At 42.6% G+C, this 18,224-nt stretch overlaps 1 protein-coding gene across 1 annotated transcript in view; it reads right to left on the reverse strand.

The window, feature by feature from the left end:
• Positions 1-1,112: 1,112 nt before the first annotated feature.
• The window catches only part of gpc1b (glypican 1b), a 63,056-nt gene continuing 45,944 nt past the window's right edge, over positions 1,113-18,224 (reverse strand). The window contains exons 4-11 of the mRNA XM_083992108.1: positions 14,247-14,474; positions 13,797-13,960; positions 8,190-8,355; positions 7,895-8,025; positions 5,133-5,261; positions 4,691-4,824; positions 3,948-4,123; positions 1,113-2,739 (exon numbers count right to left, since the gene is read on the reverse strand). Of these exons, the coding sequence (XP_083848234.1) occupies positions 2,534-2,739; positions 3,948-4,123; positions 4,691-4,824; positions 5,133-5,261; positions 7,895-8,025; positions 8,190-8,355; positions 13,797-13,960; positions 14,247-14,474 (1,334 nt within the window). The 3' untranslated portion in view covers positions 1,113-2,533. The remainder of the gene's footprint in view (positions 2,740-3,947; positions 4,124-4,690; positions 4,825-5,132; positions 5,262-7,894; positions 8,026-8,189; positions 8,356-13,796; positions 13,961-14,246; positions 14,475-18,224) is intronic.

Here is an 18,224-nt window from a genome sequence, read left to right on the forward strand (position 1 = left end):
AAATGACGCCTGTTTGGAAGTTTGCTCCGCCGTTCGCGGAGCAGTGAAGCTCCACCTGTGGAGCAGCTAACTAGGCTAGTTAGCAGCTAACTAGGCTACCACCGGACGAGCGGCCTATCACAGAGGCTACAGCCGAGCTGCTGTGGTGTTCGGCTGGCTAACCTCCGCTGTCATCCCGGTCTCCCCCGACTCGTTTTTTCCCCCGGAATGACGACGCTGGTTAGCCAGCCCACTGCAGCAGCCCGGCTGCTGTTTAGATCTGATTAGATGTTAGACTGTTTAGATCCCCAATATGCGGTTAGTTTATCCAAATGACGCAGGCTGTTTGGGAGTTTGCTCCGCCGTTCGCGGAGCAGTGAAGCTCCATCTGTGGAGCAGCTAACTAGGCTACCACCGGACGAGCGGACTATCACAGAGGCTACAGCCGGGCTGCTGTGGTGGTCGGCCGGCTAAGCCGCGGCATCATTCCAGGGGAGAAACCAAGCCCCAACCCGGTTGCTGCCTCTGGATGAGCGGATCATCACAGAAGCAACAGCAGGGCTGCTGTAGTGGTCGGTCGGCTAATCTGCGTCGTCTTCCCAGGGGAGAAAAGGAGCCCATCAATCTACCGGCTGTTTTTTTTTAGAGGTTTACCGCCAGCTGGATGAATTATTATGAATAGGAGATAAATGTTGTCTCATTCAGTGGTGTAGTCTGTAGGCTATATCAACAAACAAAACTATTTAGTCTATGATGGGCTATGTACAGTCACCACCGCTACATCAATAAATAAATAAACGTTTTACAATGAAACGGTCAGTCAGTTGACAAACAGGCGTCATTTGGATAAACTAACCGCATATTGGGGATCTAAACAGTTACTTTATCGCATGAAAAAATATTAAAACTTAATAAAGTGACGCATTAACAGTGGGAATTAAAATAATTTCTCGAGATAATCCAGTAGCAGTCTTCTTCGTTTGTTTTAATTCAGCTACTCGCCAACACTGCCCCTCCTGGTGAGGAGAGCGGCCCTTTGTGAGTCAGCAGCTGTGAGTTTGTGGATCTGTGTCGATCTCGACAGGAATGTCTAAGAAATACGTCATTGAGGAAAGAAATGCGTGTGTAAATTATACATTTACAAATACCCAATATATTTACAAATACACATTTATTTGTAAAAACCAAAATACAAGTTACAAATTGGACAAACTCCATAATAGTAGAACCATTCAAACACATGCACAGTGTGGCTTTGACTGTGATATGAATCATTGCTGCAATTAGACAAAAAACATATGACACTGCTGGTTGCAATTATGATGCTAATCACTGGGCCTTTGCAGGGAGCACACACAATTTTGCATGTTATATTATATGCTCTGCTGTGCACATAAAAGGAATATTGAAAATAAACAAACAAAAAATAAAAGGCGCTACATGACAGCAGTGTTTCTGTTCTGCTTCTGTGTACATTTCTGTTCTGCTACACGCTTCCAAAATCAGGAACTGTCAATCCTCTGCTGCGAGGGCGATCTTAAAACCGACACCCCACCACCCCCCACCATTCCACATACAGCGCTCTATAGTGGGAAGCTGCTGTCATCTGAGACCTGGCCCGGCCTAGCATGTGTTTTGCTTACACCAGACTCTCGAGTTGATCCGACGCTGCCAGCGGGGTTTTGAGGGAGAGGGAGAGGGAGAGAGAGGGTGATCTGCCTCAGCGGGGAGGGGTGGAGTGTCAGAGGGAATGTAGGGATGAGTGGATGGATGGAGCGGTTGGACGGTGGGTCATGTTACTCCTACATTAGACGATCATGTCAGTGTGAATGTGATCACAGCTATTATTACTGCTTAAATGGGAAAAAGTGCTGACGCGGAGTGCTCTCATCCGCGCTCCGAGAACGTGTGCGTGTGTGTAATGATATTGTGAGGGCCGAATGCATTAAGAGGTCTGGTGACTGGTGTGGTCGTGATGTCCAGATTATCCTCCTGTAAAAGTCATCAACGTTACTTTGTTGAAGACTGTGGTTTGTGTTCCTTTTGCTATAAATATTGGGTTCTGTTGTGAGTTATTAATAAATAAATAAATTCTACTGAACACAAGTGCTGTTTTCGAGGAAGTGGAATAAAAAATATATGTATCTGAGCACCACTGCAAAGCCCCATTCTCCCTCTCCCTGTGGTGTCAACACCAACATACTGTTAGCAATATAGTCTTACACATGTCTTAGGTACAGATATAATCTCAGAGAACCAAAACACCGGAAACAAAACATTAGAAGATGCGAAAAGACCAGCTCTAATGGTGTCATAATATAGCAAGAAATTAAAGACCAGAGCAGAACCAAAACAATTTTGAATAGTCATCATTCCATTTTTGTTCTAATCCAAAACCAAAACAAAGTCCATCCTGGTGTTTTTTGTTGTTGTTTCCTTATACTTATTTAGTTTTGGCAAAGTAACTAACCCCCAAACTTCTCCTCCCTATCCTCTCAGACTCTCCCCAACCCCGTGTCCCAAACTCAGTCCCGGTTGGTAGATTCCCCCTCAATTATCGCCGCAGCAGCAACATGAGCAGTGAGAGCAGGTAAATGGTGATGCAGGGAAGGTGCTGGGTGGCCGAGGCTTTCACCTTCTTGTTTTCCGGAAGCTCGGGGTAGTGCATTATTGGTCGCTCGGTGACAGCGACAAGGTGTGGGTCCCGGGAACACGTTTCTTCAGTGCACATTCCGCTTCCTGAACCGCTGACGTCATCACCTGCAGACACAGGGTCAGAACACAAGCTTAAAGGTTGAATATGGAGAATGAGCACAATACCACCATCTATTGATCAAGATAGAAATTGCAACAACAGAAAAATAATTCCAGCAGTCGGTTGCCAGACCGTTGCTAAGTATAACACACCGTTGCTAGGGACGCCGCTCTGATCAGAGGAGCAGAGGAGAAGAACTATGCACGATATTTACCTTATGTTTCATTTTTACTTTCATTAAACAGATTCCGACTAATTGCAATGTTAGATAAATGACTTGTAACTTGTTACAGGGAGAGTGGAGGCTCCTTCCACATCGTGGCTGAAAACCAAACCTGCGATCAGAGCCTCTGACCCGGGCGGTGTCACAACTCTTGTCTCGGTAAGACCACGAGTACGTGACACAAACGCGCCCATAATCTCTTGTGTATGACGGATAAGACTACACAAACACACACATCGCAACATGTTCCATCGATCCACTGATTGATTATAAAAGGCTTTGTTGAAAACATATGCACATGACCGGGAGGAGGGGTTAGCAAAACAATGGAGAAGTGATGCCCAATGCTGGCTACTGGCTGGTACGAGGTAAACAGGAAGTCATTGTCGAACCCGTCAAAATTTCTTAATTCAGACTAAATATAGTTTTTTATGGAAAAGCAATACATGTATTCTGCACCCCTCTAAACGCCCCGTGGATGTATTATGATTTTTTAAATATAGCTTTTAATAAACATTCTCCATATTCTACCTTTAATGGTACGACAAACACACACACACAATACAGTAATGCACTACCCCGAGCTTCCGGAAAACAAGAAGGTGAAAGCCTCGGCCACCCACCCAGGAAAAAACAATGTGGCCTGTGTATTAATAATATTTCTGAATTATTAGACTTGCCCCCCGGCAAGAACATTTTTATACAGTGTAGTATTGCAGCTGGTAAAACTCTTGTTATTTATACTGTTAAAAAATAGACAGATAGGCACTTTGATTTATGCAAAACATTTTTATACATTTGTCTTCATTCTAAATGTGCTGCGTTTGCTGAGTTTGTTTAAACAAAAATATAAGTGCTGCCTTCTCAGATGTGCAAAAACAGAGTTGTTTATTCCCCTTAAACTAGAAAGCTTTGAATCATCAGTGAGTCATCTGATTTCTTGTGAATATTCTTAAGAAACTTGTGGAATGTGTTGATTAAAGTACACACTGGCGTCCTGGAAGTCCACATCCTGGCCGTTGAGAGCATTCTTCAGGCGGTGTGTCATGATCTTCAGCTGCATTATCTGCTGACGTATTGTCATGTCTGGCTTGGTGATGTCGATTTCCACTTCAGGGTTGTTGATCTGACTGGCCAGGCCGTCACCCATCACCTCTGGGAGGTACCTGGCACACATGAACGCTCGTTTAGCCCACGAAACACAATTTTTCATCCAATCTGCACAGCTAATTAGAGATGATGCAACATTTGCTGAAAAGTGCTGCAACAGGTAGCAATGACAGGATAACATTTTCTTAGTTTCCAAGGAATCATGCTTAGTTTCCCAGGAATCTGAGGATTTTTTTTTAGTTTCCCAGGAATCTGAGGACCACAAGCAGGAAACAACTAACTTGTCATATGGCTAATTTATATACACTATTATCTATGTCAATATATGGTTATTATATGGTCATACCAGACCAAACAAGGCTGAAACAGGAGACTAGAAACAGAAAAATGTCTTCAAGTTAACATAGACAAGCAATTTCAGTTTTTTTTTTGTTAAGTTTCTTCTTTCAAAGCATACATGTATCAACACAATGCGTCCATTGTACATGTTATATGATATCTGGGGCGACTAGTTTGTGACAGATCAACCCACAGTTCCCATGACACTAGAAGATGGATTGTCCGTTTTCTATTTTGATATGTTAGGTGAAAAATAAATGTCTTCGTAGGTGGAAATATCCTACCTGGCACGGTTCATGCCATTCCAACACTTATCCTCTGCCCCTGTTCCAGTGGCCACTCTGTCACTGCAGAGCAAAGTTGGAAGAGAAACCCAGTACGGCTGCATGTCCCTCAGTCTCACAGTTACATCAGACACCTGAGGCAGAGTTGACAAGAAGCGCACTTGTGAGCTTTTATGCTTTGCCCAAAATCACAGCATGATGAGGAAAAAAACACCTGCTTCCCCTACAACCAACTGCAGTGCTTAGTCATCTGACTCATTCATTCTTGCATGCATTCAACCCCATCTAATCACCCCATAGTGTAAAGGAGAAATTAACAGCAAAAGGGGTTTAATTGAGTTGAGCAGTGTTTCCTACGTCATAGACCATCTGCATGAATAGACTGGATTACGCCATCAGAGAGCAATGACAAGAACACAGATTCAGTCGCATAAACACCTACCAGTTTGGTCATTTTGTTGGAGTTGGCTTCCACTCTGTCCTCCACCGTAACTCTCCCTCTTTTCATGGCTTCATCAGCCCCTGTGGTGCTGGTTCCTCCCTCTCTAATGTTGCCGCATGCCTGGAACAACTGGTGCAGGGGCAGGTGAAGAAAAGATACGATAGAAATGGAGAGAGAAGATACAGATGAGTGGCAAATTCAAGGAAAAACTAAGGCAAAGTGTCTTAAAGACGTGTTGGGCCACTAGCAGTAGCCTGGGTGAGACTTGATGACACGATGAATACCGTTCTTCCCGAAATATAATCCCTCGTGACAGCCAATCCAAAATCAACTGCAGGCAATCAGTTGAGTCGAGATCTGGTGACTGTGAAGGCCACAGCACATGATTCACATCTTTCCGATCAATCCATTTAGTGACCCAGTCATGCCCCATGTGAAAGCATCAGCAGCCATTACATCTCTCAACTCATTAATTCACATCTTCTTTTATTAACTCACCTACCTTTACACGAGACAAGTTAACAAAAGGGTGAAATGACTAAAGGGACTTTAAGTATGTTATCAAAGTCATCTCCATTTACGAGTAGTAACTTAAACTGTAAGGCTCTATAAACATTACTTTCCTACTATATGTATATGTAGGTCATACTCTGGATCTTTATCGGTGCTGGTGTTAACAAAACTGAAATTTAATGATGCTGAACTCTCAATACAATCCTATAATCTCATCAGCAACACTGTTAGGTTATCTCTCTCCATCTCTCAATCCATTCATCTATCTCTCCATCTATCTACACAAATATCTACCTATGTAAACCAACAGCCACAGGTGGTGCTGGTTATTTGTATGACCCCAGGAGTCAACCACAGAATCAGTGAAGCAGAATGATTCATAGCTTAGAAACTACTACTTGTCCCAATGGGATCTAGATTTATAAATGGAGCCCTGGGAATACAGTAAGACTGCAGTCAATCTGTCATCCAATCTGCTCTGTTTAGAGAAGCCTCGAGCCTTTGAACCTTCACATATAAGAATACAATGATCCTGTTTTAAGCTTTCAATCATTTGACATCTGTCAGCATGACGCACTGGTGTTGTGTGGTTCACAGCAGACTGGATAAGGAACATAAGCAATATGGAACTGAATCTGTTAATTACATTTACAGATACACACCGCATGTACAGCAGTGTATTTATCTGGAAGGGCTATGTTTTTATGAGGAAAGCACATAACTCAACATACGACTTTTGATGTCAGCAGATTATGTAAATAGGAGATAATCTGTCCCACAGTTTGTCTACCATAATACTACACTACGAGCATCAATTGACTTCAGAGGGATCAACACAGCACTTTCCCCCTGAGATGAAGATCAGAAGCTCAAGTTGTGTGTGATTACCATACTGAACCAGGTCAGAGGCGGCCTGCCAGGCTATGGCTCACCTCAGGCCGTCAGGCTGTTTTAACAGCAACACAGCACAGAAGAAGCTTTGTCTTTTCTCTCACCATATACACAGTTTTCCACCTTCATCAAACTAGTCAGAGTTTCGTGGCTGCCAGTGCCTTTTAAGGATCTTATAAAACTGTTGCTAAAACACCATTAAGCAGTGAAGTAAATGCTTGGCCCACAGATTCTGGCAAGACTCACATTGTTCAGTTGAAATCAGGTATGTGGGGCTCTCTAACAACATTAATTTAGTGGCAGGATAGGTGTTAATTGTATGAACAAAGTGGGGGCAATGACGCCACATGTTGTTTGAGTCTCAACCTAAATTAATTAGTGTCAATTTTATTAGTTTGCACTGTGGGATTTCCGGAGACTACAGGTTTTTTACTTCCTACAATTCTCAAAGCTTTACCTAATGATAAAAATATTTGAGAGCCCCGGAATTCCAAATCTTATATTGGGATTTCTCATGAACATTAAATATTAAAGATAATTTAATAGGCAACTCTTAGCTAATGTGCTTCTTCAGGAGTGTGTGGGTGCTTGCTGTTTGGCTACATAATGAAATAATTTCACAACTGTCAATTTTGATTCCAAAATATCTAAATCCTGATTGGTGCATGAAGGCCCATCACATCAAGTTTTTCTGAGCCCCACACACTCCAAACTGTTTCATACCCATGTATTATAGAGAACCACAGAGAATCACCTTGACTTCATAGTTAGTTGGCTTCTAAAAACATGTTTTCACTTTCTCATTGTGTAGATTGATTGGCAAAAATTCCAATTTAAATCAATGAAATCTTTCATACAGTAATGTAAAATATCATTAGGATTTATTGCCATGGACTGGTTGACAGATGTTTTTACCTGTAGCCAGTTACCCCATCTAATTGGCTGAGAACATCTGTTTGGTTTTTGACCTAATATAATTAAACCAGTGTTTACAGAGGGTAGTTGTACAGTTATGGCAGGAACAGCATATTAATATGACCTAGTTTGTAACAATCACCTAATTTAAAATGACATACACTATGTAACTCGCTGGTGGAGAGTCCTTCACTCTGTGCCACAACCATGATCATTTACTAATGATGAAGTGATTTAACAAATCAAATAAAAGAAATCAAAGAAAGAAATATGTGATTTCAATGGAAATATCGGGTGTATTCAGTGTTTATGATGCTAATGACACATTGTTGTTCAGCTGTGTTGATTTGCTTTTTTGAGGTCCTCATTGTATTTTGTGCAGTAAAAACCGTCAGCCAGCTTTGTGTATCAGTACGTATGTCTGTGCCACTGTGTGTTCTGACCTTGCTGTTGATGGTCTGTAAATTATCGAGCATGGTCACCATGGCTTCAGATATGCGATTGGGAATGGAGAGGACCACGCTTTCCACGCCAGATGGGCCATCAAAGCGATCAGCCACCTGCATCATTGTTTCTACAGAGACAGGAGGTACCGTTAGCATGAAGACAGTGTGAAACGAGTCATATGTCTGAAGTTGGTTCAGCTGTATTCACAGCACAAAAGCAACACAATGTGTCGGCTGAAGCTTTGAGCAGACACAAGGCTCATTGGATTTGTGAGTGTGGTGTGCTACCCACCCGCCAAATGCCTCCACTCAGTGTTGAGGTCAGCTTGGTTGGCCAGACAGCCCTTCATGACATTGCTACAGTAGTTGGCACAAGGTCTGGCGGAGGCCATGCCCCGGCAGTGGGGACAGTAAGTCATCTTCATCATGGCTCGCATACACTCCTGGCTCAGGTGCACCTGGGGTAGGGCACGGACAAAAATAAATGTACACCACCTGGATGAAAAATGACTGTTTAGTCAAGCATATATGATCTAAGAATCCAAAAGAAAAAACAGATAGCAGCTGTTGATTAGGCAACATATGACAACTAAAACTGTGTAAAGCCCTGCTGTACAGGAGACTGAAATATATGTAAAACATAAGTGCTCAGATTGAACAAGATCTGAAGATGTAAATTTCTTAGGCCAGACAATGACAGTCACGGAACTGTGGGAGGTCACCTCCCATGGTGACCTTTTTTTTAGTTTGCTCCAGACTTTCATTCAGCACAGTTTCCTTGGAAACCACTTTGGGAGAATTCGCTTTTTGTTTCACATGCGATGAAAAGGCCCTGACATTCATACAAGTATTCTCAGTCCCTCACTCCATCCTTCCTGCCTCCTCCATTTCTCTCTCTATCCCACGACGCTGCTCCCCCTGGAAAGGGCCTTCGTGCGTGAAAAGTGAAACTGGGTTAATACCAGTAAGCTCTGTTCACAAGAGAGTACAGCTATGCATGCAAAACCTCAGGAAGTATGTGTGTGTGTGTGTGTGTGTTTGCGAGAGAGAGAGAGAGAGACAGAGACAGAGAGAGAGAAAGAGAGAGAGAGACAGAGAGAGAGAGAGAGAGAGAGAGAGAGATGGAACGAGCCCAGCTACGCATACAAAGCTCCTCTAAGCTGACATCTGGGCCAGCCTGATGCTTTTCCTGGAAACTGTTCTTCCAACAGCAAAGTCACAGTTAAAACCAGGTTTTAACAAATATACAGTGGAAATGGGGCAACAATAGGGATCAGGTGGGAAAACAACATCCTCCAGTCCTGTCATGCTTTCAGTACTACAGCTCCCAGTCTCACTGCAGAAATGATCATTTTCAGCCTCACATTGAATTCTCAGGACTTCAGACTATGGCCTTGTCCCCTGATGAATGTTATCTGACATTGACAAAGGCAGCTGTTCTGTAACACTTTTCCTTTTTGGTGTAATTCTGTGTGCTTCTTTGTATTGGGTGTAGTTTGTAGCCCTGCTTTTTGTTCCACACATACTATCATCAGTATATTCTCAACTAGTGTTGAAAGTATTGATTTTTATGTGCTTATATAGCATCAACCCAATTTCCCCACAAGGATAATTAAAATTTTATCTAATTATATTTGATCCACATAAGGCAAAAGTAGTTTATTTTGATGCTGTTTCAACTCTGAATTAAATCTTAAACCACATTAAGAAATACATAATGAGCCTAAATTAGTCAATGCATCTCTGATGAATAAGTGAGATCAATCGAATTTGGTAATTATTGCCAGTTGCATAAGGAGGCCAGCATGGAGTGATATAAGTGACACTGAACAGCAATAACCACATTCCCAGGCTTAATCTGAAGTCTTATGAGACGTGAGTCAGATCTTGCCCTCCTTTTCTCCCCTTCTCCCATGCTTACCCTACCACTCATTAGCTTGGGATGAGTCAGACAAATGCTTTTTTGGTGAGAGAGAAGAGTGAGGGAAGGGAGGGTGCAGGCGTGAGTGGAGAGAAAGTCTGAAAATGAGAGAGATAAGAGGAGGGGTTGTTAAAAAATCTACGAAGTCCATAAAGGGCTGTTGGCATGGGAGTTTAAAAGTGAAATACTTATTAAGGAGAGGCAGCTATTAATCTGGTTTCTGTTACATCACCCATGCAATATTAACACTGGGAATCCCAGACCAGGCTCAACAGACATGACACAGTGTGGAACTGCTCTGTGGTGCCGCTTGATGTTAACAACTTCCTCAGTAACCTTGGAGCTGTGGTGCACCAGGCGCTGTGAAGGAGGGGATGTCAAATTAGAGCCAGTAAAAAGACTCATAGTCTCTGGGCTGCGACCACAGACTGTTTTCATTATGGATCCATTTGTTCTTGTTTTTGTTTTTTTGAATTTTAGGCTACAATTTAAGAGTTAAAAACAGAGTGAAAAATGCCCTTCACAATTTCCCAGGGTGCAAGGGAGCAATTCCAAATCGCCCCCAATTTCCCATCTAAATGTCAGAAACCACAATTTTTTATAGATACATAAAACAGAAAAAGTGATAGTAGCAGATTCATGGCAGTTTTAACTGATAAATTATCAAAGTTACTGATCAAAAGTTTTATTTCAAATCAGCTCTAATTTTATGGACAGACCATTTCATCATAAATAAAAACACAGTATAGTCTTCACACTTTCTCACACACACACTGCACTGACCTAATTCGAATGATCGCTGTACAGCCCTATCAGGAGATATCAAAACAAAGTTTTAGGTTTGAATTTCTCTCTTTGATGTTTACACACTTGTCCTTGCTTCACCTACACAACATGCTTCCCATACCTGTCAGCTCCTTTCATATTTCCCTCCCTCCCTCTCTCTCTCTCCCGCTCCCTCTGCTTGTCTCTCCTCTGTAATTAGTAAGGATATATGAGCAACCTCTCCCCCTTGTGTTATAGAGCGAGCTCATCCAGACTCCTTGCCTCCAGAGTGAGCTATGTGGCGCGTGGCCTACTTCCTCCACTCCTCTACCCGAGGGAATAAAACAGTCCGGAAAAAAGTTAAGGACACAGCAACTGGTGCAGCCCGCAGCAACGCGAGGGAGGAATTAATACTGTACCAGAAAGAAAGTCTGCATCTTACTTCTGAGATCTCTCTCCCTAACCCTCTCAAATAATTATTCAGTTTTCCACGCGTCTCGCTCTCCCTCTACTCTGCTTTGCTCTATTCCCAGCCTCCTTTCAGGATACTCTTTCATCACCTTTCACCACATCTCCTATTTTTCATAGCTAATCAAGCCAATACATAGCAGGGATTCATGTCATGTTTCTTCTAAGTTGGCAGCGAACACAGACTTCTGCAGGAGACATTGGAAGCACACACATGCGCAGGGAGAAAAGTGTCTTATTAGTCCCTGCTTTGCACCCAAGCAGTGGAATAGCTCCCGGAGCAGGGTGCAGTAAACATCTTCAGTCACGGGGGCCCTATAAGTGGCAATGCGTAGCTATAAATAGGGGCGGTTGTCTCATTAGGGCCCAATCAATTGAAGATAGAATTACAGGGGAAAGGAGGGGGGAGGCTCCAAATTAGTGTACAAAGCTATTCACACTAAAATGAGACAGAGGATGGGACAAGGCACAGCTCTGGGAAATATCAACAGACATCATGGAGTACAATACACTAGGGGAGGAAGGAGAATGAAGGATTGAGAGAGCAGTAAGAAAGGAACAAGAGAGGATGCTGGAGTTCGTCAGAGTCTTTTTTATTATCTCCCCCCGTCTCATTTGTTCCCGGCACAAGGCCGTTCCGATCTGCCTAAGCACGGCACAGGGCTGATTGTGTGCAGCTGAAGAAAGCGGCACAGTCTGACACACAAATTATGAATGCGAGATGGAATATGAAATTGAACAGTTGGTTGAAGTCTGTTCTTCGTTTAGTCACGTTTTACCAAACCAGCTTTGACTTGTAATGACACAAAGAAAGAAAGACAGTACAGTTCAAATAGATGAGCTTGGAAATTCCCTTTTACAGAGACTGACCAAGTGTGTCCATGGTGACTGTTGATGCATTGTGGTTGATCTCTTGCCTTCCCGCCTTCCCATTTAAGACTTTTGATGAGTGGATGTAAATGGGGCAAGAAGGCAGCTCGTGACCCAATTCGGAGTGGCAGTGGCTCCAGCGCCGTGGCATTAGTGTTAGAATGACATTTTGTAATTTTGGAAAAGCTTGCGCTAATTATTTACACATTTTCCCCCAGCCGGCCTAGTTTAATGAACTCATCGCTCACTATCCCAGAGCACAAACAAAGCGACATCAGGCAGGAAATGTGTATTAAGAAGTAGCCACACAGGGGAAATGTTCATCACCATTGGAGGGGAATGATGTTATGAGTTGTGTGTGGAGTTATGTATGTGCTTGTGTTTCTACACCTTTAAGCACTTGTGCGCTCGTGTACTCAAGTGCGTACATGGATGTTTGCCTCAGAGAGATGCTTATCAGTTTAGCATCTTGCTGGCAGAGCTCTTGCAGAAGTCCTAACTCACTCTGGCTGGCCCAGGGGGTACACCCATGTGTCACATATTGTGAATAGCAATTCCACCATAGTGTGCTGCCCATGCTAATTCTGATCCTGTTCACTTGCATCTCACTTAAGAAGGAAATGTCATGTCTTGGGCTGTGTTAGGCAAGTAGCATGTATGCTGTGTCTCTTGGTCATGGAGTTTTTAATTGTCACTGTCATGCTGCGTGTCTTGTTATTGACCTACAAACTGCCTTGGTGGACTAGCTGTGTCCATGGTTATCCCTGATTTTTACCCCCCCCTGTGGCTGTGGATGTGCTTAGCCTTTGCTGTGCGCAGCCAGGTACTTAGCTGACACATCCTCAGGTGGCTTTATGTAGGTGTGAGATGTTGCACCTATTTCTGGGCCCAAAGGGAAGCAGAGAGAGAGATACCAGGCCAGGCTGTCTCTGTCTTAGTCTGAAGCAAACAGCACAGTATGCACCACCCACAGTGCCAGCCGAGCCAGAACATGTATACTACATCAGTGCAAAAGGGAAAAGGATCATACAGAGTCTCTCTCTGACATGCATCCAAATGTGTGGCCTTGTAGTCACGTAGTAGCACAACAATCTATCGTGACTTTTTTTCTATCTCTCTCTCTTTCTTGCTTTTGGTCTTTTCATGCTTACACACAGCCTGGCCTTGTAATATTTCATCAAGGAAATTACTGTATTATTCATCTCTGGTGCAACATCTGTTTTGTCGGAGGATGTGTATATTTCTCACGGGGGCTCTCGGCTCTCCTTGTCCAGTGCCTGATGGGAGATGTTTTTCACGGCCGCATCAATACTGACCGCCTCCCCCACAGAAGCTGAAATAATTTCTCAGTCTTGCTGTGAACTTAACCTTACACTTGTCTTATACGCAGAGGGGACCATTTCTCCTGGGAGATATTAACCCTCTCCAGGGTCTTTTTTCAGTTTAGAGCTGACGTTTACTGTGGTTTCTGGAGCTGATCATTTGAGAGTTACTACATGGAGCCACTGCCACTGTTTCATACTAAGCACACAGACTAGTAAAAACAGCCCTGCATGTGTTTTTAAGAGGAGGACTGGTGAATACAGAAAAAACACACACAAAAAAACAATGAAGACAGACCTTTTCCATGATAATACCAATTAATATGTAGAGGAAGAGAATATTAGCTTTTTGGCAGATTAGACACCAGTTAAACGGTTTGTGAGTCAGTAAGTCCCTTCCATCAAAAACAATAAAAGTGACTGGTGCGGGAAATAGGAAAACTGAACTATAAATTTGAAGGAAAGATGCAAATCAGTTATTAGATGGAAGCACGAAGTACAAAATGGAACGAACATGGGGGAAAATGGGAAAGAAAGTGGAGAGAGATTTTACCTGGGACACCTTGCGCACCACCTCCCCGGTGACCACCAGACCCTGAACAAAGGAACGTGCCGCCACAAATGTGCGTGTGACCGCCAACTTCATTGTGCGGGGTATGTCTCCGAAGGGCCGCAGTGTCTCGATCTGCTTCGACACACACTCCAGGTAGTCCTCGCCTGCAATCAACATACCTGTTCATTATATTGTTTTTACAAGGAGGGAATCTGGATACATCTGAAGATTAAACTGCAGTAGAATATGAGCTCATCTCTATACAAGGTGAACAAATAAGATAGTAAGCCAAGTCATATCCATTCTTTATCTTAACCTATTCACAGTACATACTGTATATAACCACTGAGGGGAGTTCCCAGTCAATCAATCTGTGTTAATAATGCATCATAAAGCCAGGGATTAGTGCGTGTTTGTTATTTAGTGTTCTAAAAAATGAACTGGGCGTACCAACGGAGTACTGCTTGTTCGCCTGGTCGAAGAGCTTCTCCAGCAGCCTGACCCAGAAATCGTTGAGCACCTCCTCCAGGTTGACACTGGAGCCTCGATAGTAGAACCTCAAATCCGTGTACAGCTCTGAGAAGACCTGTGAATTCTGGGTGTATGTTAGACCCCAAGTGGCAGTGAACGTCTCCTGTAGGCTAAGTGCGGAGCGGTTCAGCAACTCCAGGAAGTAACCTAAAAAAAAAAAAAAACAATACAGAAAATGAGTTTTCTTTAAAAAAAAGATAATGAACATTGTCAGCAACTATACACTGCGTGGTATGATTTTGTACAGTGCCAGTTTCCTCATCCATATCCTCACATTGTTGTTCTCACCCACAGTACGTGCAGTGTGTAGTCATTAACACAAGATGTTTCAGGCTCTTAGAGCTATAAAGCTGTCTGTAATTCCTAGATGACTATTACAGCATTTCATGCTGTAACAAGGATGCTCAAAAAAGAAAAAAGAAGAAGAAAAAGGTTTATTTTTACACACTTGCATCATCTTTCTCTGCCTTGTGCTATACCAACATTGCTTCATACTGTCAGTGGACTTAAAGCTGAAGTATGTGAGGGTGTCCCTCAGGGAGATGTCAGAGAATTGACAGTGCTTCAGAGAGTAGTATGTACAACTCCAAATGAGGATTTACAGTTATAGGGTACAAGCAGGGGCAGGCAGCTGAGCAGACAGACAGGTAAACAGAGTAGCAGACAGTTAGGTAGGCTGTCAGTCTGGGAGGAAGAAAATGTTGAAGAATGTTGACATCTGACTGAGATGAGCACAAAAAAAAACACAACATATTGAAGCAGTGGGAACAGACAACAAATCCAACTCGTACATCTGTTACATCTATATTTATATAACATCCATATGTAGCACACATCTAACAATATAATGTGATCAAATGAAACCACTTATGAATACAGTGTCTAAAAAAACTACCATTTTGACCTTAAACATATTATTTAATGAACGACTGTTGTACTGGATTGCATTACAGACAGGTGTAGCTAAAACAGGTAACTCTTTGTACCGCTTTCTTACAGCCACCTATCCAGTCTGTTGTCATAAATCCCAGCTTAGCCAGAGGCATAAACATTTTTACATCTGCTTTGTGTATGTAAACAATGTTAATAAATGGGGCTCCCGTTCTGCCAAGAGAATGACAACAGAAAGTTCAGCACAACAACAGCGTGTACTGATGTGACCATCAATCCATTCAGGCCAACACCTGGAACAAATGTGTGTGTGTTGTGTTTATCTGTTTTGTCTGCCTGGGTGTGTTTGTGTGTGTATGAATGTGTGTGTGTGTGACAGGGAGGTGGGAAGCTGTAGTCTGCAGCAGTGTTTACTTTGTAGGTGTCTTATCTCTGCCTGCCACCATCCCAGATCAGGGAGAGACGAGAAAAGGGGGAGGTTGCAGCCTCCACAGGGGACACCTCGCCTGCAGTTCGCTTATTCCCTGAAGCAAGCCGTTTTTTTTTTAAAAACATCATAACACAACAACACAAACATTCACCACACACACAAACACACGCACACACAATTGCTTATTTCAACTTAACACAAGCACACCATTTCATCAAACCATTTCCCTGACAACAACACATATAGTTATACAGAAGCAAAAAATCCATCGCCCCCATGTGTATACGGCCTGAAGACAATCACAGCACTTGGAGTTACGTAACATGTTAATATGCTAAGCTCATCCTGACCCATCTGCGTAGCATTATCTAAGCACTGGCCTTGCTGGATACTGTATCTCTGTTCTGCTCTCCCGCTCATTAATAAACACCAGCCGGCTCGCTGCACCGCTGCTGTTATTTGCCGCTTTCTTCTGGCATTTTCACAGACTACAAGCTAAAAGGTCTAATCTCATTGGAGCCATTGATTTGAAAAGATGTATTTAGCAGTGAATGTTAGCAGAGACATACTCCTGTGAGGAGTTTTGAGTTGACTTTTCTTTTAAAGCAGACAACCACTCTGAAACATAATGTCATTATTTGTGGGCTTGCCTACATTTTCTTTTTAACTTTATTTTTTATTGAATCATTTATTTTAAAGTATATGAAGAAAGAGAAAAAAAAAACATAAGAAAAAAGCACAGATGGGCAAGAGAAAATAAGCAGGGGGTACATGAGTCACAATGATAACATTTGTACAATTTAAGGGATAGAGCTAGATCCAGGGTTTAGAAACAGTTCAGTCCTTTTTGTTGCATTTGTCTGTAGTATTTTCTCCTCATCAAAACAGAGCAGAAATCTTCTATAACTGTACAGTAAGCGTTGAGAGGGTACATCAATTTTAAGTACAATCCAACAAAGTTTGAAGTCCATATATTGGTGTATTTAAGATGGTGGACAGAGGCCACCTTTTTGAGGTGAACTATCCATTTCCTCCTGTACTTAGTAAATTTGTCCAGGGTTTGTTACATTTAATGGACATTCTGTGCATTGTAAATACTCCCAGAAGCTAAAACTATATCTAAAAAATGCAAAGGGACATTCTTTGCGGCATGTATACGCTTTGAGTTGGAAAGGTCATGGTTCTTCTTTTGCAGCAGCAGTCTTGTTTGGTGCCATAACCAATTGCCCTTTGACGTTTCCTTCAGTTGGGTTAGTGCCCAGAATAATGTCAGTGTGCATTATTTCTCAACTGGAGTTATAGTTATGTTGTCAGCTATGTGCTTTTTGATATACAAAACATATACAATCAGCTTTGGGTATAAATGTTTGCTTCTAGAGGGTTCAAACAAGCAATATTATAAGTTTTGTGGATTTTGCTGCATTGTGCTGAAATACTGTGAGTGCTTGTCCTTCCTGGTGTGATATAAGCAAGTAAATTTTTTCATTTTCTCAAGTTTTTACGCTGTATTTCAATGATATATGGCAGGTATATTGTTTTAGGCTATGATGTCAGATGACAAGAACGGAAGGGGACCAGGTTCAAAATTAAAACAAAGGAGAATGAAGGAAAGCGAGCCCCTAAGTATAGCTACAAACCAAATAGCAGAACAATTGACAACTTAATGAATGGTGTGTAGCCTCTGTCTTTTGTGCGAGACGCAAATCATTTCTCAGATGATAATTTCTCGGTGAGATAAACACTTCTGAGGTGTAGCAGCCGCATGGAGCAGCGATTGTTTAGTCGTGAGACTTCCTGACTGGATGACACATCGTTCCCCTGTTCCCTGACCTCCTGCCACTCAAGCTATCTGCAAACACAGCACTGGGCTGCACGTACGTCACTCTTACTCACATGAAAGCCAACAATCATAATCATACTTCCAAAGAGTCAGCAGAAAGGCGCACGCAGACGTATGAAATCAGCTTGAAAGTGACAGTACATTCACATAGGCACAGTCAGATATATGAGGATCACACACAAAAACACACACATGCCATCCAGAGGAGAGGGTGACAGGTAGCCAGACAGACATTGAGCTGCTGCGACTGGTGCAGCCTTGCTTTTAATCCCCATTAGAATTCATTCCTGCTGTGTACTGTCAGCCATACTGTAAAAACACCTCTGATGTCAAATGGGCTTCAGCAAAAAATAGTTGCATTCAATGTTTTCACCATGAAATGAATTATCCACATTCCTGTTTACAGTCATTATGGGTTTGGGGGCATGTTTCGTTTTTTAAGCTGGCCTGGGATCAACCCATGTAGAGGGCAGATCTTGGTAAATGGCAAACACAACGTCCAACTCTCCTCTGCCCTTCAGCTCAATTGAATAATGATCATCATTAGCATGACACAAAGCCCCTGTGCATTTGTGTGCTTGTGTGTGCATGGAGATGACCTTTACTTCATGTGTTTGTGTGTCTCCGTGACACAAGGAGCCAAAAAGCCTATCCCCTTCCTTCATCCCCTCCTCCTTTTCACTCCACCACTCCTCAATCCTATATCATCCCTTAAAGCCTAACCTCCACCTTTCCT

The sequence above is a fragment of the Trachurus trachurus genome, assembly GCF_905171665.1.
Source record: "Trachurus trachurus genome assembly, chromosome: 17".
NCBI classification, from domain to species: domain Eukaryota; kingdom Metazoa; phylum Chordata; class Actinopteri; order Carangiformes; family Carangidae; genus Trachurus; species Trachurus trachurus.